This window comes from Rhynchophorus ferrugineus, unplaced genomic scaffold (assembly GCF_030347505.1).
Source record: "Rhynchophorus ferrugineus isolate W39M unplaced genomic scaffold, kcgeb_rfMv2 rfM10, whole genome shotgun sequence".
Classification (NCBI taxonomy): domain Eukaryota; kingdom Metazoa; phylum Arthropoda; class Insecta; order Coleoptera; family Curculionidae; genus Rhynchophorus; species Rhynchophorus ferrugineus.
Genome location: NW_027472589.1, coordinates 17,826,263 through 17,848,838, shown reverse-complemented (window position 1 = coordinate 17,848,838; position 22,576 = coordinate 17,826,263). Strand labels below are relative to the sequence as shown.

Sequence of the window (22,576 nt, the reverse complement as noted above, 5' to 3'; positions counted from 1 at the left end):
GCAATGTTGACGCATCAACTCTGAGTTTTAGTACATTTTGGTTCTGACATATAACAACATTTTAATATAAATAAAATAATTGAACAAATATTTTATTAAATATAATTTATTCTAACATCATATTACATCAAATGCATTTATTATCGAAGAACTTAAAACTACAATTAATTTTACAGCCGCAATAATTTATAGATCAGACTTGTTTTGTTATATATACATTGAGCTTTTTTCCACACTAATAACAGTAGGGTTCTAGACATGTTTTTGTATATAGTGGTATCCCCCGAAGTTAGAATGTATTTTGCTTTCATTAGAGAGCATATTTATATTTTACGCTTAGTTTTTGTTTCTTCCGATGCAATGTATCATTGTAAAATCATTATGATATTACTATATTTCTCTTTAGCTTGTCCTATTACTATCTGTATACATCTTTCTTGACTACATTTAATCATAGCATTCTTCTTAACAGTTAATGTTATTTCTCTCCTAATACATGTTAATCAAATGTTCATGTATATTGTGAATAACAACACAAATGCTCATAAAACTTTCACACTCTATAATACAATTCCCTACAACTAAAGTATATTAATTCTATAGTGACCTTTAGTGGTTTCTTCTCTCATCCACCCTGTCCTGGTAATCGTCTGCATTGAATGATAAACCAACATTCATAAGGATTTATTCAATCACTCTCAATTTCAGAAATACTAGTCAAGTAAATAACTGAGCTGTTTATTTCCAATCTATCAAAAACTTGCCCAAGATTCTACCATTTGTCAATTTCTTCTTCATTGTGTCTCATTGAGCTCACACAAACTGAAGATGCTGTTTTCAACAATGTATCTTTCCATAAATCCAGACAGTTCTGGTTTGAATAACCTCCTCGACCTGAATATCTATTGTAATAATTCTTTGCCATCCCGTATCAACTCAACTGGATTAAAAATTCAGTGATAGGGCGGAAGAAGTAATACTCTGTGGCCATAACATTCAGTAATCTGATCTACTATGTATTTTTTCTCAGGCTTATTTCTAAAAAAGTAAATTGCATAAAATGCAATGAAATATTTCATTTATATTTACCAAGTAACAGCATGAAGAACTATATGTTTGCAGTGAATAATAGTTATCACTAACAAAACCTAATCGATAGTTATTCCAGCATTTACCTTTTTCCATCAGCTATCGTTGTGTTTAAAATATTTATTATCATCGTACCATGAGCAGCCCAATGTACCATTCTGAAATATTCATGTCTCATTTAAATATATAAATTGATATATTTCTTCCTTGATTTTGTTGTATGTTCTTAAAAATTGTATTCTTTTTAAAGCAATCTCTGGAAGTTCCATTAAACCCCTTCGTGTAAAGATAACCCACCACTTAAAACCTATAGTATCCAACAATGTACGAACGGATGTTCTACACCTCTCAAATAGCTGTATATCTTTGGTATTTTTACGGATACTTTCCAGACTAACAATTTTCTCTGAAATAATTGTATTAAATTATGTTTCTATTGAAAAAACTACTTACTGTTTTATACATTTCGTATATTTGGTCTCTGAAACATCAAGCTGATCTTGATTCGTCATCTGTTTCGCATAAACACGATTTATTTTTAGCGAATTTAAAGTTATATTGTTTATTATTTCTTGAGTTATGTTAGTGACTGTATCTGTACTAATATACAGTGCAGTTGCAAGACGCAAAAAAATTATTTCAATCAAAACCGCGGCGATTTCAAATGTATTATAACAAAGAGTTAAAACAACGTACGCCGGTTTATAACCCGTAATTATAATATTTTGAAGAATTTTCAGAAGTTTGGCAAACAGACAACTTTTGCAGGCTCATTCCGTTAGAGGTTCGAACTTCTCTAACAGCATTCTATCTCTTTTTAACTAGAATAAAATAACAAGTATAATATTGTCTGACTGTGAAACGAATTTACAACTTTAGACAGACACATATTGACACTCGTGTCACTGCTATTTTAAAATGACTATATAAAGATATACTGTTGTTTTTAGAAATTTAACCTATTTTTCATTTTGTTACCTACCAATGCGCTGTAGTTTTAAAATAATGGTCAGGGTATAAACCCAAAATGAGTTCTAATGGAACAATGCCAAATACATGAAGGTGAGTGTGGCTACTTTACAAGAAGATTTTTATAGATATAGAGATAAAGAGGAGATATATAGAGGCAAAACAAATATATCAAGCCACACTTAGCAACTTCGTCAAGACTTATTATTAGTTTTATTATCATGTGTGTAGGTCTCTAAACTATCTGTTTTATTTTTGTCTTAATAGAATTTTTATAGAATTCTATTTAATTTTTTTTCAGAAATTAAATTGTTTTTTATTTAAATTGTGTTGGTCGATGAATTGTGTGTCATGTGCCGCATGGTTATATCTGCATGCATGCTATACATGCAAATATTTTCAAAGAACCGATCAAATTTATTCTTTTCAGATGCCTATAACTTATTCTTAAACTGTTCAATCAAATTATTTCAATGGGTTATTATAGTTCCATCTAGATATTGCACGTAGTTTATCATCACCATAATGATTTTAGCCGCCATTGTCAATAAGTCAAATATCTTCACTAGTTTACAGATCCAATATATTAAACTCTATTATTTACTTTAAATTTATGAGAAAATAGTACTTACATGTTTACCATCCCATCTCTTGTACTCTTTCCATTCTTCCAATCCCGGCCTCCAGTACTCCAACAAGTACTCCTCCACGTACTCCTGACCTCGTCCTCGGTCATAACGGCCCTGTGTTTCGATGCCGCTGATCACGTGCACCTCCTGCAGGTCTACTTGAATATACTCCCGTACCCCTTTCTCGATCTGCTGCTTCGGACACCATCCACCACCTGCTCTTTCGACTTTTAACCTGCAACAGAAAGAAACCTGTTGAACGGCGTCATTCGGAAGACGTTTTTTAACACTGCCCGACTTCCTTCCCCCGCACCGGCCCCCCTATGTCCCATCGCTCGAACGGGAAACTGAAGGAGTGACGTTAATTGAGGTTGGAAATGGTTTCGTTACACGTATCCACGTCCCGAGCGTAAACATTGACGATTGAAAATTGTTCTTGGTGGACGATGAAGACGGTCCGGTAATTAATTTGATCAAAGAGACGAACGGAATGGGGTTTTCGCTGGCGAACGATTCGACGCCGCTGCATTGTTGGAGAGATAACGTTATCCCCTTTGTTTCTATTACATTAAATTTAATTGATTTTTTAATACTGTGGTTCTTTATCAGTTTTATTAAAATTCATTAATTTTTTATTTAATTCAATTATTGTTGAAAGGATATTCTGATCTAGATATCTACGTACATGTTGTGAGTTTTGTAAAGGATGATAACAATTATTTAATATTATTTCCAACCATTTTTAGTGTTTGGTTCCGAATCACGGTTCTTAGGACCAATTAGAGCGCCTAAAAATTGTATTCTTTATATTTTCTCTATAATTTTTTCTCAAAACATAAACAAAGACATGTACCATCACTGAAATCATAGATGGTTCCGAATATCTTCGGTACATAGAATACCATCTTGCAGTTCGATATTTTAGACCTCTTAATTTTAGGTCGTTTATGTTCTTTGAAAAATAGGTTTGAACAATAATGTAAAGGAACTAGGCGGGATTGCCGCTTCTTTTTAATTATAGAATTTGTCGCCTTTGCGAATACTTTGCAACCACCATGAATGGCAACATTGTTGATGTTTCTTTAAAGGCTGTATTTGCCAGATGCGATATCTTAAAACGTCCAAAAGGCGTTAGAATTTGGCGTCAATTTTGAAGACGCGACGCTGAGAGTCAATACCTTTTCTGTATTGAGTTGATTTTACTATGTTTTGTACCGCCTAAGCTGAGTTTCATCAAATGGTGAGTTTATTCATAGAGCATGCTGCTAAAGTTACTGATGTGTAGTTATGATCTATGGATAACGCAAGCATACCTAAACGCCACCGAAAGTGGTTTCTGTTAGTTCTTGGTGACAGAGTATCTAGCGTGTGGCTTTTGGTTTTTCCCCATACGTATTGTACGTTTGTCATAACTGGAGCTAGAGAAGTGAGTGCTCAATAGCACCAATACTGTTTATTTACTTTAATTGATAATTTAGCTTACTCCTAGCGAGGCCTACTAACCTAGTGGCAGGATCTCGCGTATTACCTCCAGAGATCTCATTGCATGTCCATTGTTGTTAGTGTAAGGATATGAGCTGGTACGTCATGCATTACCTTCCCTTCGTACCATGTGCACATGTCATACTTCATCCCAGCACAGTCTCCCATTGCTATTAATTATCGCTATTGTCTGTGTGATAATGACTGTCCGCCAATGTTTTTGACTACAATGGACTAAGATTGTTGTTATTAATCGTGGTTATTCCTTCATTGTTATGGTCTACCATTGTCATATTCTTCTATTGAGATTATTAATACCATCCCTTACTAGTATTTGTTGATACTATTATTTATCAGTAAAAACACCTAAGCCAAGATACTTAAAAAAGCCGAGAAGTATTTACAGACAAGGTAATGGCGTCATGCACGTACTATCCCAGTTTTCTTAACATAGATGGATCATCTTCCGACGACAGCCTAGCATTGCTCATCGAAGACTTATAAAGTCAAAATGAAGGCCTACGAAAACAGATCGAAGTGAAAATATTCGCTCACGCCCAGACAGACACCCTGAATAAACAGATGGAAAAGCTGTAAAAGAGCAAAAAGGCGTCCGCAGACCTGCAAACAGAAATAAAAATCGTCACCGCCACCGTAACAGAAGAATGAAGCCATGGAAATGAAGACTGCCGCTGCCACAGACATCCAGACCCAGACACCAACCGCAGACATAAACCCGCACAAAGGTCAGACGAAACTGAAGACCCAGATGATGGTTTCATCTTAGTGGGAAAAGGGAAGAGAGGGCCCACCATTTCATCTCAGGAAAGCCAGCTGCCGAAGGCCGCCAACAAGGCGAAACAGACAACTATTTCCAAACCAGAACGCAAACCGGCCATTCAATCCACTCAGTCGAAATCCAAGACTAACGTACAGCCTTCGAAAACTAAATTCGCCTCCAGACTAGTGCAAACCAAGCCGATAACCAGGATAGTCCCACAGTCACCACCGAAACAAATCACCACCGGACCAACCCAGCCTGCGTAAATAAGTAGCCAGGCCACTAACCAAATCCTAACCTCTAGAACAAAAATAATGCCAACCACTTCGGCGACCGCTTCTCAAACTCACTCAAAAGGAAAACTACCACCTATAGTGCTCCGTGACAAGAAGAGGTTTATGGACCTCATTGGAATCTCAAAGGCACAATCAATCGACATTAGCACCCGAAATAAAAAGGAGGACATTCTCTTATTCATCTCCACAAGTCACGATTACTAGTCTGCCAAAATAATTATCCGTACATTTAGCTGCCTGTATTTTAACTGTCAGTGCCGTATTTGCTTTATTTATTTTGCCATTTATTGAGTAAGTAGTTGTCATATCATTTATTTTGATCTTTGTTTTTATATAATTAAGATGTTATATTATTTTATATTGTTTTATTAAATATAATTTGTATTTTACACTCTGGGTTTAAATATATCAGTATACTGGTGAGTGAAAAATTTATTTACATTTTTATATTCATTATTTTACTTGTTCTTTTTCGAATTTGATACCATTTCCTCATTCACTCTTTAAAATACTGCAGTATAGTCTGTGCTGGTAGTTTTATACAATTTAACGTTAAAATATTTCAATAATTGGTTTTTAAGCAGTTCTCGTTCCATAATTTCTAGCTTCACTGTTAAAATCCATTACTCTTTGTCCATTGAGCAAAAGCATTCATCAAGTCATTTTATAAACTCTTCGAAATTGGCGAAGTACTGCTCTGCAAACGCGTGTTCCATTGATGCAAAAAGCTGATAGTCGGACGGGGCAAGGTCTGGAGAGTACGGCGGGTAGTGTATCCCAACTAAGGGCTTTCGACGTTTTCTGTACGGTTTTTGCTTTATGACAGGAAGTATCCAGATCCATTCTGGACGTTCTTCGATCAATATATGGTTCAAATTGATCATTTGTTGTCGGTAGGGATTACTATTAACTATTTCGTCAGATTTCAACAGTTCGTAATACACCACGGCACTCTGGTCCCACCAAACACAGAGCATCTTCCGACCAAATCTATTTGGCCTTGAACTCTATCGGCTGGTTTCGCCTGGTGATAAGCATGAAATTCATTGCGCTTAGTTTTGAAGATAAATCCACTTTTCATCGCCCGTCACACTCTTCCATACAAAAATGACTTCCCATCATACCTCTGAAGCAGATTTTTCGATTTGCCATTTGCCAATTGTTTCTTGGACCACATTTAATAATTGTGCCAATTGTTTTTGAGTGTAGGTTGGGTATTCATCGAGTAACTCTTGCAGTTTCGCATTTTTAAACCTTTTCGATCTACCAGCACGTTCTTTGTCTTGCACATGGATTTCACCACTTTTGAATATTGGGAACCACGCTGCACATGTTTGTAAGTTGTAAGTACCAGCAAACGATAACTTTCACCGGCCTTTTTCTTTTGATTAAATAAGAAAAGTAACACGCTTTCAGGCACGAAACTTAATATTTTCAAAGATGTTTTTCAAGGAGGTATAAATCTATGGGAGTATTACTTTCACAAAGTATAACATGCATAGCTTCAAAGCTTGGTGTTAGTAGAATAAGGTGACATATGTGCCAAATCATAACAGAGCATACTTAAGCCGAGCGACATCTATTTGAAAAACCGGTAATGACTTTCCGGTGCACCTAGTATTTCACATTATGCAGATAATGTAATTAATGTACAATATTAATTAGGTGAATTAGGTTGTATCTATTGAACCTGCACATTTCTAACTTGTATTTATATATGATTATCGCAGATTTATACATCGTTATTTTGTGACATTAAAGTATTAAACGTACTCGAACCTGATTCCTATCCCCATTAGCGTATTTATGTCAAAATAAGTTAATTCATGGCCTTGAAAAATAATTTTCAACATATAATTTAGATGGTAGCCGAAAATGGTACAAACTAATGGCGAATGATGGAAAAGTATAATGCTTTTAATGATAGGCCTTTTATTTTAATTTTATAAAAAACATATATTTTTACAAAAAATAGTCCAGCGAGAACTTTTTGATGATACTAATAATTTAAAAAAAAATTCAACATTGTTCTAGTTTGGTCGAAGCGTTGTCCCTGAAAAATATTTTATTTATTTGTTGTTATATTTAATGTCTTCTTTTATAAAATGTCTACTTTTTTCAAAAATTACCATCAAAGATAAACACCCTTCTCTGTGAAATAATAGAACTAACTGGCCCGCATTTAGAGAAAACTTAGACCGAAACATCTCTCTAAACTTACCGTTACAAACTGAAATGGATATAGAAATAGCAGCAATAAATCTTACAAATAATATACAGGAGGCAGCATATACCGCGACTCCTAACAGTGAAACATTTCCAAGAAAAAATCCACATATATCATGTACAATACAGAAAAAGATGGCAGAAAAAAGAAAGTTACGACGAAATTGGCAACAGCAAAGGACTGAAAGAGGATAAAAGAAAATTTAATAGGGCAATAAAAGAGCTGAAAGAACTAATCCAAATTGAACAAACCCAAGGCATTCAAGAATACCTAGAAAACTTGGCATCAACTGAGGCTACAGGCTGTTCGTTGTGGAAAACAACAAAAAAGCTTAGGAGATCCCAGCAGCATAACCCACCTATTAAAACAAGCGAAAATAATTGGGCGAGAAGCAATTAAAAGAAGGCCGACATTTTCTCAAAACACTTAAAAAATGTTTTTAAACCTTTCCAGTCTCAGCTACATAAAGATGAGGAAAATAAAATTACTAGCTTTCTAGATTCGCCATTTCCAATGGATTTACCGTCCGAGAAATTAACGGTCAAAAAAGTTAAACAAACAATAATGAGAGAGATTAATATTAAAAAAGCTCCTGGTTATGACTTAAATAATATAAAATTACTGGCAAAATTTTAAAAGAACTCTCAGAAAAGAGTATAAAATTATTAACATTTATATTTAATGCTACGCTACGAATTAATTACTTCCCTAGTATCTGGAAAGTAGCTAAAATATTAATGATTCTTAAACCAGGAAAAATACCAGAAGATGTGACCTCCTACCGGCCTATAAGTTTATTACCGATAATCTCGAAAGTTTTCGAGAAATTATACATGAAAAAGCTAAACTATATAATAGAAATAAGAAAAATTATTCCAGAACATCAGTTTGGCTTTCGCAATAAGCATGGAACTATAAAACAAGTGCATAGGCTTGTAAACAAAATAAACGCTGACCTAAATGCCAAAAGATATTGTTCGGCTGCTTTTCTAGACACATCTCAGGCTTTTGACAAAGTATGGCATACGGGCTTGCAGGTTAAACTAAAGAAACTTCTCCCTCATCCGGACTATCAGTTACTAAAATCGTATCTCACTGATAGACATTTTATTGTAAATCAAAGCGATGAATATACCGAATTAAATCCCATATATTCAGGAATTCCGCAAGGTAGTGTACTGGGTCCAGTGCTGTATCTTCTATATACGGCTGATCTGCCCACCACAAAAATAACTACTGTGGCAACATATGCAGACGATACAGCAATCTTAACATCCCATGAAGATCCAGTCACAGCATCAATAAACCTACAAACCCACCTGGAGCAAATAGAATTATGGTTGAAGACATGGCGCATTAAAGCCAATGAAACAAAATCCACGCATATAATGTTTACCCTGCGTAGAAGAACATGTCCACCAGTAAATATCAATCATCGTCAACTTCCCCAATCAGAGCATGTTAAATATCTTGGTATGCACTTAGATCGACGCCTAGCATGGAAGAAGCACATACTCTCTAAACGGAAACAACTGGGACTAAAATTATATAAAATGTATTGGCTCATCGGGCGCAAATCCAAGTTATTATTAGATAATTAGATATTGCTGTATGAGTCTATACTCAAGCCCATTTGGGCATATGGAATCCAACTATGGGGTACCGCTAGCAAATCTAATATATCCATCATTCAACGGTTCCAAAATAAGATGTTGCGTGCTATTGTTGATGCTCCGTACTATATTTCAAATAAAGTGATACAACGCCATATTCCTATAACGAGTGTAATTCAACGTGTTTGTGTGAAGTACTTCGAAAGAGTGTCAGTGCATCCCAATATACTCGCCAATCAGCTAAATATGCGACGTGATAGTGAAGTGCGTAGACTAAAACGTTTAACACCACCTGATCTGATTACTGGACATATGTAGACTTTAGAATAAGCTTCAGAATAAAACTAATTAATTAAGATAATATTTTATACAGACGATTTGCTGCTTTGATGAAGTGATTTTCTGCATGCCATGTATATATAATATAGACATAAGAAATACTTATTGCCAATAGGGCAGATTGAGGACTCACGAAGAGTAATAAAAAAAAGTGTATGTATTATGACGATAATAAAAATAGAGTAAATATAACAAAAATTGTATGGTGGAATTGGAAAATTGGCCGTAATTAAGGAATGGTCTGCAACACAAACTAAGTTAAGTTCTGAAGATACCATTTAAAATGCGAACTATTTCAGATTGTTATTTGGTACGTTTGGTTTAAGTAATTTACTTCTTTAAAAGAGGCCTTAAATGACATACACACTAGAATATTACGTGTATTACATTTTCCTCGCTAACACTGCATTTTCACTCTTATCGAATTGATATCGAATGTGGTAAAGAACTAGCACAATGGACAGGTTGACATGATATCCATAGCATAGCAATGACAATGACAGAGCAATGCCATAGAAATTAACAGTGAATGACAGTTTTGGGCGTGCAATTTTGATTCATTGCTGACAATTATTAAGATAGGATGATGAAAATGAAAACAACTGAGCATATAATTAATATAATAACAGGTTAATTGAAAAGTCCTCGGTCTACAATAGTAAAACACATTTTTTGGCAAAATTATTCTTTTTTATTCAACGCTGCACATGTTTGTAAGTTGAGAGCTTGATCACCATAAGATTCCACCAGCAAAAGATAACTTTCAGCGGACTTTTTCTTTTCATTAAATAAGAAAAGTCATGCGTGCCGCCACTCAACGTTTTCAGGCACGAATCTTGACATTTTTAAAGATATACAAATCTATCGCAGTATTACTTTCACAAAGTATAACATACATAGCTTCAAAGCTTGATATTAGTAGAATAAGGTGACATATGTGTCAAATCATAACAGAGCATACTTAAGCCGAGCGACATCTGTTTGAAAAACCGGTAATGACTTTCCGGTGCACCTATTATTTCACATTATGCAGAAAATGTAATTAATGTACAATTTTAATTAGGTGAATTAGGTTTTATCTATTGAACCTGCACATTCATATCATGTATTTTTATATTTTTATGGTTATTTTGTAACATTCAACTCCAGCTGACCGACACGCATACGACAAAGTAACTTCGCTGCATGAGAAATTTCGTACTCATGATCCAAAGCTTGTGGAAACGTACTTGAACCTGAATCATATCCTTATTAGCGTATTTATGTCAATATAGGTTAATTAATGGCCTCGAAACATAGTTTTCAACATATAATTTAGGTGCTAACCGAAAATGGTATAAACTAATGGCGAATGATGGAAAACTATAGGCCTTTTATTTTAATTTTATAAAAAGCATATATTTTCATAAAAAATAGCTCATCGAGAACTTTTTGATGACACTAATAATTTAAAAAATTTTCAACATTGTGCTAGTTTGATCGAAGTGTTGCCCCTGAAAATTTTTCTATTTATTTATTGTTATATTTAATATCTTTCTTTATGGTTAATTATTTCTAATTATATAAGTAGAGACAGTTTTTAGGGTTTAATTTTTTAAGTAAATTATTAGGTCTCATTAAATAAATACAGTTTTGAACGAATTATTAATTGGTACAAGAACAAGACAAGATGAAGAACCTGGCAGGCGGGAAAAACAAACAGGCTTGAATTATTATCCAGTAAGTTTTCGAGTTGAATGGAATGCAGACATCAGGAATCAGACAAACTATGTCGCATGTATGACCAGATGAAATATCACCCATTGGAAATGTAAACCATTTGTCATTGGTTCTGGTTCTTGTTAAAGCTCTGAGCTGGTTATTCCTACATAAAAATCCGGAAAAGTTTACGAATCAGTCTTCGAGAACCTGTTGGGTACCGTCGCGCCATTACTGCACTTTTTCTTCCCTTTAGTTTCCTCTCATGTTCACACCCTGATCTCTAGCTTGGCCGCTTTCTTGCGCGCCTGCATGTGCATCCTTTGACTGCTGTTCTAGGTTTCCCTATTTTCAAATTCGATCACCGTTTCGGCCCAAACGTTGATCTTTGCAACAGTTTCCTCATCGACTAGCCTGTCTTCGTGTCTTAACTGGTAGTTTCCGTCGGCTGTCCGGTGTCTGTTTCGAGTCTCTACCCTTTTTTCAATTACGCATGTCCCCAAGATATGCGTAGTGTCTTCTGGTCCTGTGCGACATTCGCAGAGTCCATCGGTCTCCTTCAATTTGAATCTGTGCAGGTAAGCTTACATATTCCCGTGGCCTGTCATCAGTTGCACGGCTTTCCTGCTCATTTCTGTGTTTCCTATCCCCACTTGTTGGCAGTATTTATGAAGGGTTCTTCCTTTAATAGGCTTTTCCCAATATATCTGCCACCTTTTTTTACCTCCCGTTCTTTGATCCTTTTGATGGTTCTGGTGCTGATGCATCCGTGGTTTTCCAGCCCTATTTCTTCCTTTTCGGTGGTTTCTTTCACGAGTCTGTCCGCGGTTACCATTTCTTCCGTTGTCATCCTCCGGCACGATCTCAGCGATATTTACCTGTCGGTTTTCTGCAAATCTAGAAAGGTTGCTTTGATTTGCATTATGTCCTTATTTCGTGTGTCCGTTCGTAAGGTGATAGGTCTCGGGAGACTTCTGTCCCGTACCAGTTCAATGGCTTTCTGTACCGCCACGGATTCTGTCGCTCTAGAGTTCGATTCGCCTTTTATTCTAAGACTCATTTCTTCCTTCGCGGCTGTTACTGTCTGGATCACATTACCTATGCCTGTTTTCCCTACTTTGGCACTAGCGTCTGTCCATATCTTAGTGGATTCGACGCTATTCATCCGATTTTCCCACGTTTCTTCCCATGACATTTACTTCGGTTCCAAATCTTTTGGCTCATTGGGTATCCATACTTTTCTGCCGCCCACCCCTGGATCTCGGCTTCCAGGTTAGGAGAGGTGTGCCTACTGTTACCTGCAGGGATGTGGTTCGATAGACACCTGTGATTGCTAACAGTGCAGTCCTTTGTGCTGCTGCTAGCGCTGTCCTGGCCCTTCCCATCGAGGCTCTGTATCCCCATATTTCTGCGCCATATAATATTGCGGGTTTTATAACCCTTATATCACCCATTGTAACAATAGACACAGGATGATGATCATGAAAACCCTGGAAATTGTGTATGTCTGAGAATTTAAAGACGTACTTTTTAGCGAAAGAACCAGCATTCTATTGATTAAGTCGTCTTTCTGCAGAAAATGGTTTTCGATACAATCTTTTCAGCTCTCACTAGGAAACCGAGAGAGAAGCCTTAGAGATAAAAGACAATGTATTTTTCGTTATACCAATATATAAAAATGAAAAGTTTTTGTTTTTACGCTTTGCGTTTCTAAGTCTAAATATTGCGTAACTGGTGTAATTGGTAGGATTTCGGAGAGATCATAAGGCTGATCACTTTTGAATTAATTCAATATATCAGAGGAATCAACTGGAATATCAGGTAAAGAAACAGATTATCAAGAAAATAAGACAAGTTAGCCATGCATTAGCAATCGTTCCATAGTTATTCGAGGAATTCCTTGATTCAGTTTAGTGGAGTTCGGACAAAATTATCATAATTTAAGCTGTAAGGTCCCCTAATATGAATTTAAGATGATCAAAGCTACAAAATATAAAGAAATACCCATTTTTTAAAAACATATATTTTAAATATAATTTATTCCATGTAAAACCGATAAAAGAACTCATTAATTATCAATAATCGATAAATAAAATAACAGTAACTATGTTTAAGGGAAATCGATCCTTCTATGGGCGTTCTCACATCTGCTGGCACCCACACGACACCAACACGACACCCATATCGGACCCGTAATCTCACGTAAACAAATGGAACCCTTTCACACTCGCCGATGTCGACTTCAATATACACTTGTGAGGTCAATTAGGGCTCTACTGGTCACCACTACGTACAAAAAATTTATAAAAACAACTACCTCACAGGTGTCGTGGAAAAGAATTCAATCTAAACACAATAAAACAACTTTAATCTTCAAACTATTGTATCCGTATAATTATCTGCAGTTTAAGTCCTTCGATAATATGTCTGATATACTATAGTGTTAAAATAAATTATAACTGATAACATTTTTGTTTCATTATTTTATTTGAATTAGACTAACACCTTAAGTAACCAATCGACGAACTAATTAAAACAAATTATTCCCCGTCTCCCGTCCCATTCCTCCATCGCCCTCTTGACACAACTGGAAACTTTTTACATGGAACAAAGAAACCGGGAAAAAAGACTAAACTTTTCGAAAAATACGAAAGATTAAACATTAGGGAACATCTTATTAGAGAGGATCTTAACAAAGTTTTATGTGCGTGTATATATTAGGTGCTTGCGTGTATTCTGATCACTTTTCACTTATTCAAAAGGGTAAATACAAGTGGAATCAAATATATTTTACTATCTAGCTTAGAACGTAATTCCGATCTGGAGGATTCGATGCTCGAGTGTTCTTTGGTTTATCAGGAGGGGGAAACTGATGAGTTCTGTCCACAGTGCAGCTATGACTGAACGCCAGGTATCTTCGTCTGTGGCACAACGCATCATCATAGAGTTTTAATTAATGAAGGCGTTAAACCATCGGAAATTGTCACTCGTTCGAAGATAGAATTTGGGTATGCTATATTATCTCAGAATCGAGTGTACACATGGGTGAGAGAATTTGAAAAATGAAAGTCGTGTGCGATATCCACGAACAAGTGTCACAAATGGTAACATCCGTGCAGTTCGAGAGCATATTGAAGGTGATCGCCAGTTAAGGATCGCCGATTAAGTTAATAAAAATCGCCGAGGGATTGGAAAACAACGAGGTATGTGTGTTAAAATAAATTATAATTAATAACTGATAGCATTTTTTTTTCATTATTGTATTTGCACTAGAATTCTGTTATAGGTCGAACTCAAAATAAACTAACTATAGCTCTCACTCTCTTGGTTTTTGTAATATTCTGCTTCGGTATCATAAAAACTTTGACATCGTATAGAAGAAAGTACTGCAGATAGATAGAAAACAAACGAATAACGGTAATAAAAAAAGACGGCGATTAAAAACATCCTGCAGGCTGAGACGGTCCCGCGAGAGATGCGAGAGGATAGGGGGTCGATTCTCCGTCGGAATAGTAATGCCTGTTTTCGGGCCGGGCGTCATCCCCTTGGCGCTGCGACCGCCACTACAACGCTAATGAGCATCAGTAATTAATAAGGGAGGTAATTGTGCAGCAGCCGCTAACCATTATGCATGTCCCTGAGTAGATTTTGGCTTAGAGCGCATCCGTTGGGTTCGGTACTTGGCTATTTCCATCGGTCCAGAGCGATTAATATAGTCGAGGGAATATACATACTGTTATAAACAATATGGTTAAGGGCTTAGATTAATTTAGTACATTATCTTCCCAAAAAATATCAGTGTTTTACCAGAACTGAAAATGAACTTTGCAAGATTTATAATATACCAGATGTATCGGTAATTACGGAGCAGTCGTTCCTACATTTTACATTTTACTGACATGAGCTATAGAGTTTTATACAGTGGTCTAACTTAAATAGGTGAAACCGAGGAAATATTTTGCTTAGGGATGCAGAAAAAATATCGATATAAATATATATATATATATATATATATATATATATATATATATATATATATATATATATATATATATATATATATATATATTTTAGGCTAATATTTCGCTATTTTTATTTTTTATTAGATATATCGATATAATTTTTTGTAAAATATCAATATATTTTTACTTCTTATACTCTTTTCATTGATTCGTTTGAATTGCCCTACAAAGGAATTTGATTGGTTCATTTCTATAAAGCCATTGTTTGTTTCAGTTTGTTTATGACATCATTTCTTTTGTGAAAGATATAGAGTACGTTCAGCATGCTTGTGGCGTAATTATGATTACTAGTATTTGATTATAATGTATCTTCAGTAGCAAAAGTATTGAGTATCCAGTGTATGTTCAGAAATAATAAAAAGCCGAAGTCCTATTCCTTGGAAGAAACTACCAAAGTTAACTAGATTAAGGATGTGTGTATAGACTTATATATATGAGCGATTTTTTCCCTTTAAAAAGATGTTTGTAAAGTGTCATCAATTAAAAACTATTTTTAACGTATTTACCTAAACAAATTTATTTTGTTGAAGATAATTATAATTAATATTATGGGTTAAGATTATCTAACCGAGATAATTTGGGATGGCCATGAAATCAGAAAGAATAATTCTATAACAAGTATATTTAAAAAAATACATTAATACAAAATAAAATAATACAATTCGTAGACCAACAAGTTGAGACTGATTTTATAGAGAAGACAGTATCTCATGACTGTTTTATTGTATTGTTAATAATACTTTAAACTGTCTCTTTAACCCAACTATTTTGCCATAACAAGAAGACAGCAGTAATTTTAGAACAGTGTATTATTTAAAGATAGGTAATTTAAAACATCTTATTTAAATTGGTAGCACTAATGAAATATGAAAAAGGAAATAGGCAACATAGATTTTTTATTCTATTTGATAGGATATATGTTGTGTTCCCGATTAGGTAGCAGTTTTGTTTATATTAACATTTAATTAATTTATTCGATTCAATAAAGGAAAGCCATTGAAAGTCATCATTTCACAATCATAAAAATATATGAAACGTGGTTTAGATAATTCAAATATGGTAATTTCAACGTTCAAGGCAAGGAACGTCATATAATAAAATATAGTAACTATTCAAAATTAAGTACTACCTGAATTTATGTATCTAGCCGAGAAATGTATATTTTAAAATAGAAAATTGAGTCACTCTTGGCAAAATGATAATAAAGACCAGAAAAGTTGACAGAAAAGGTAAAATTTATATTAATATAGATATTATTACTTATAATGTTTTTTTTTAATAACTAATTACAGTTGTTTTTCATAGTGGAAACCAGAATGGCTTTATGACTAAAGCTGAGTTAGTATTTCGTAATTCGTTAAGTATAAATTAAATATTTGTGTTCATGTAATTTTCTTATTTAGAAGACTGAAGAAGGTACACTGTAGAAAGAAGTATGGTTGGTTTACAGTTACACTTTGGCTTTGTATAAACTCCATCAGACATACAGAAAATGAAATGGACAGATGCTGGTATCGTTAACAAGTGTTTGATTTGAAATTAACCATTTGGTAATTGCTTTGAATAGTGATTCTGAAAGAGGCTGAATGAAGCTTTTTTGCTCTGGGCTGACAACGCTGGCAATATACCATCCCAGAGTGATAAGAGCAGAAACAACTAATGATGAGTGTATACTTATAACAGGATTACTATAGAAAATTATATTGTAGAGTGTGAAATATTTATGTGCATAGATATTTATGTAATTGTTTAAGAATATGCATGAGCAAAAGGTTAGAAATTATGAGGAGAAAATCAATATAAACTCTTTTGCAGATATGGCAAATGCATTAGGGAAAATATAGTGACTAAATCTAATTTTGTATAGGAAACCGTACAGAGGCAGTAGCAGAAAAAAACTCACGAGAAATTCAGAGACATCAAAACGACTTAACGAGGAAACACAGGAACGAATGAAACAAGAACTAAACGTAAAAAAATAAATATGCTCTTTAATAAAAGTAAAATACATTACGTGGGTATATAATTGTTAATAATGTAGATGACGCTTCCAGAAGTTACCACTATATAAAAAGTGCTTGAAATTGTACCTCAAGGGTGGCGTCGAAAAAGAGTTCAATGTAAATATAATAAAACAATTTTAACCTACAAACTATTGGGGTTGTTTAATTTACTCTAGTTTAAATCCTTCGGAAATATATAAAGTAGATGTACTGAAACGTTAAAATTAATTTTATATTATAACGTTATTTTTGTTTCTTTGTTTTATATACATTATTATTTTGTTGTCAGAGTCAAAATAAACCAAAACTTAAATTAACGTGCATTGGCTATTTTATTGGAAGGACTATAGTATGTATAGTAACATAAATAAAGTTAGTGATTTAAGTCCATGAACAGTTAAGAACATAGTTTCATAGTTGGTGAACCGAAATTTCAGATTAAACCCTCAACTAATTTAGGATACATTAAAAATCATCGTGTTTCGGTAGATTAGACATACAACGCCGGCCCGAGTGTCCCAAGTGAAATATTTGATTATCCTCATTCTTACCTCTGACTGATATCTGCATAGTATTAATTTGTCTTCAATACGTAAATTATACTTTCTTCTCATACTCTTAAAATTCATTCATAAAATTGTGATCACATGGATACTTTTATGGAATTTACTACCTTGATAATTACTCCTTATACAGCTATATATTAAACTTCTAACATCGTTTTGCGAAGAATTATTTAACTAATAATATCTTTCTTCTTTATCGTCCTTCGACCTCCAAATTTCAAAGTCTTCCACATTTTTCATGGATGTGATGGATATGACAAAGACTCCAGATACTGCTGAAAGTTAGTATGGGTACTAAAATCATGAAGTTGAGGACACAGAGGTCAGATCATCGTTTTTGTCATCGGCTTTGCTTGTGCATCAAGTTCGGGGGAAAAATTTTGCATATGTCGCTTTCTTTCTCTTGCTGCTCAGTATGTATTATTAGAAACTTGACATATTAATTTACTGTCACGGCAAAATTAAAGCCATCTAATTAATTTATCCCATTTGTAATAACAAACTAAACTTAATATACAGTAAAAATCATCGTGGTCCAGAAATTCGTCTACTTTAAATCGCTACGCTAAAAGTCCATGTTGCCAAATTTGGCGTTAGGTTATTTGCTTTATGCATGTAATTAAAATTAGAGAAATCATTTATTTAACAAGACTTTCTGAAATTAACTTTTATATTTTGTTATATTTTTGTTTATGTTTGTTATACGATTTGTATTATTTAAAATAATATATAGTTCTTGCCTCTAGACACTGCGGAGTACCGAAAACTTAAAAAAAATGGCGATAAACCGTATTGCTCTGATCTAATGTTGGGAATTTATTTGTTTAATTGTTAAAGCATATAATATGGCTTTATAAAATTATTTTCTGACCTTACTTTTTACATAAATTTAGTTTTAGTTGTTACAAATAGAATGTATTAAACGACTTACATTTTGCAGCGAAAATAAATTAAAATGTAAAGTTTGTAATAAGTCATACTTAGGAGTAAGAGAAGGAAGCTGACATATGCGAAAATTTTACTATGAGCCTGCTGCACAACTAAAGCCAATGACAAAAAGGATCATTTGCCCTCTCTGTGTTCTCAACTTAGTGATTTTAGTATCCAGACATACCGAACTTCGGCAGCACCTTTGTCGGATCCGTAAAAAGGCTTTGAAATTAAGAAACCACAGGACGATCAAGAACAAATTTTCAGAGAACAAGAAGTTTCAAGAAGTCAAGAAGCTTACATATATAAGGAGTAATTGTCAAGGTAGTAATTTCCATAAAAGTATCGATGTGATTATTATCTTACGAATTGATTTAAGGGAAACTATGATAAGGCAGGAAGAGTTACGGGCAAAAAAATAGTTTGTCTATATAAGTACATTTTTCTTCTCTTCTAATAAGAAATAAAAGAAAATACTTGAAAGGTACTAAAAAGACCAAAATATTAATATCATTGAATTTTCAGATGCTTGAGTGTTGATATCATTAAATATGGTTGTGTTTTTTAGTGGGTAAGCCCTTTTTTTATGATAATTAATATTATAGAAATGATAAATAATTAATTAGTAAATAGTGTGAGAGGTATAAGTGAATGTATCTACAAGGAGGTTGTTATAAACTATTATTTATATGTAATACAATTGTATTATCCAAATAACAGGTCAATTCAAAGGTCCCCGGCTTGGCACATAGATAGCGCTACTAGAATTAAATCCATATGTTTTTTAGGTAGCCCTGGCCCTCAAAAGATGCGTGCATAAATTTTACGGCAGTCGGATCATTAGTTTGCGAAATATAGCATTTTGAGTGAAGCAACTTTTGTAATTGTGAAAAAAAAATGGATAATAAGGAATATCGCGTGTTGATAAAATAATTATTTTTGAAGGGAAAAATACAGTTGAAGCAAAAACTTAGATTGATGCCGAATTTCTGGACACTGCCCCAGCGAAATCAATCATCAAGGATTGATACGTTAAGTTTAGGCGTGGTGAAATGAGCATCGAAGACGGTGAACGGAGTGGACTCCTAAAAGAGGTTGTTACCGACAAAAACATTTAAAAAATCCATAAAATGATTTTGAATGACCGCGAATTGAAATTGAATAAAATAGCAGACATTCTGAACGTGGACATCATATCATTCACGAATATTTGGGTATGAGAAAGTTCTGTGCAAAGTGGGTGCCGCGAGGGCTCACTTTTGACCAAAAACAATAAGGAGTTGATGATTCGGAGCAGTGTTTAAAGATAATCGAGCGTAATAAGCCTGAGTTTTTGCTTCGATATGTGACAATGGATGAACTATTTCACTCCGAAGTCCAATCGACAGTCATCCGAGTGTACTGCATACGATGAACCCGCTCCAGAGCCTAGGAAAACGCAACAGTCGGCTGGCACGGTTATAGCGTCTGTATTTTGGGATGCGCATGGAATAATTTTCATTAACTACCTTGAAAAAGGAAGAACCATCAACAGCGATTATTATATAGCGTTATTGGACCGTTTGAAGGACGAAATCGTGGAAAAACGGCCGCATTTTAAGAAAAATAATGTGTTGCTTCACCAAGACAATGTACCGTGTCACAAGTCAGTGAAAACGATGCCAAAAATCCATGAATTGAGCTTCGAATTACTTCTTCATCCACCGTATTCTCCAGATCTGCCCCCAGCAACTATTTCCAGTGGTCATATCTCAAAAGAATGCTCGCTGGGAAGAAATTTTCGTCGAACGAATAGGTGATCACCGAAACTGAGGTCTATTTTGAAGCAAACGACAAATCGTACTACAAAAATGGTATCGAAAAGTTGGAGGGTCGGTAAAACCAATGTATTATCCTTGAAGGGAATTATGCAGAATAAAAAAACTAATTTTGTCAAAAAAATGTGTTTTACTACGGTAGGCTGGGGACTTTGCAATTGATCTGTTATGTGGTGGTTTAGTATGGTATGTATGGTATATATAGATTAATATAAAACTTATGAACATTACCATTTAATTTAATAAATAATACAGAGGATATTTTACGTCTTGAAGACTAATGCTATGTCGATATCAGGAGTTTGGTTATAATTAGTACACAGAGTCACCCATGACGTACTAAGCAACACTGAAAATATTCAAATATTCCTAACAGTGGAGACGCGCGGGCGGCGCAGTATATTCAATCTACAAAACCAAGATGTTTCTTAATGTATCCTACTAAACTTACGCCTGACCCTCCGCATTTGTTAATCATGTTAAAATGCTAAAATGTAAAATTAAAAGGCTTTGTTTTTATATAAAAAGGAACATCAAAAAAATAATTTTATAGAAAGCTGTATCAAACGCTTTAATAATTAAACAAATAGATACCCAACATTAAATCAGACCAATGCTATTTATCGTCATTTCTTTGGCGGAATGTTTAGCTTGCGGTACTTTGCAGTGTTGCCAAATCTAAAAGTGGGAACTATATATTATATACTATATAGTTAAAAGAACACATCTGCTCTATTATTGTTTTGTTTCAAAACAAAATATATGTTAATTTCAGGAAACCAATTTGTTAAACCAGATAAATAAATTGTTCTCCTAAAATTACATAGCGGTACATTTGACGACATCGACTTAGCGTTTTGGTTCGCTCCAAAATATATTGCGCCGACCGCTTTATGAATAGTGCCGAAACTAGCCGAATTTTTAGACCACGATGATCTTTAATGTGTCCTAAAAAATTTGAGGGAATGTGGAAATAAGCAAGTTTTTATATAATTTACGTATTTATGCAAAATTGTTCTGCAGTAAGTATTGAGCATTGATGGGGATAATAATTGTAGATTGTGTTTAATTGATAATATTTAATGAAATAAAATATAATTCACAACATTTTAACACAATCCTTTGACATACAAAGGTTGATCTACCAATTAATTGAATATTCTGGTGACTATTCAAACGAAAATACGATGCTGAAAACGAAATTATAGGGTCACAAACACATCCCTTATTATCATAAACCCACCAGCGTTAATTTAGGAAGCCGTCCGTACCGATTCGAGACTCGCGATTTTATGCAAAACCACACAAATCACCGACGAAATCATCCATTATTTAGCATTATGCAACAATCGGGAATCGAAGAGGGATTAAAGGCGTCCGAATAAATTCGAGAAGGGCGCCCCCTCGAGCCGTATCATCGACAAGTCCTCAATAAACTGCGCTCTTACGGAATCAACAACGCCTTAAATAACCAATCGACGAACTAATTAAAACAAATTATTCCGTGTCTCCCGTCCCATTTCTCCCTCGCGCTCTTGACACCACTGGAAACTTTTTACTTGGAACAAAGGAACCGGGAAAAAAGATTAAACTTTTCAAAAAAATACGAGAGATTAAACATTAGGGAACATCTTATTAGGGAGGATCTTAACAAAGGTTTATGTACGTAAATATATATTGGGTCCTTGCATGTATTCTGATCATTTTTCTCTTTAAAAATTGTTAAATACGAGAAGGAATCAAATAGAAACGGTAACTGTACTATTTAGCTTAGAACGTATTTCCGATCTAGATGATTCGATGCTCGACAGTTTTTTGGTTTATGAGGAGGGGGAAACGATGGAATTGGGCCAGAATAATACTTTTTAATGTTCGTCGGTCTCTGTCAGATAGCCTTGGCTCTCGTCCACTATTCCTCTCCGTCAATGATATTTTAGCATGTTTTGTGCATGTTATTATACAAATTCCCGTGGATACTCTCGCTTCTCGAACGTTAAGTAATACTTGAGTTGACATACATTTCACTGGTCGCTTATTCCAACGGTCGCAGGAAACACTTATAATATACTGAAATATATCCTAGATGACTTGACACGTAAACTGAGCTGTACATGC

The 22,576-nt window shown here is 34.4% G+C and overlaps 1 protein-coding gene across 1 annotated transcript in view; it reads right to left on the bottom strand.

The window, feature by feature from the left end:
* The window catches only part of LOC143203794 (discoidin domain-containing receptor 2), a 555,483-nt gene that overhangs the window by 220,339 nt on the left and 312,568 nt on the right, over positions 1-22,576 (bottom strand). The window contains exon 4 of the mRNA XM_076416074.1: positions 2,691-2,922. Coding sequence (XP_076272189.1) covers positions 2,691-2,922 — 232 coding nt within the window. The remainder of the gene's footprint in view (positions 1-2,690; positions 2,923-22,576) is intronic.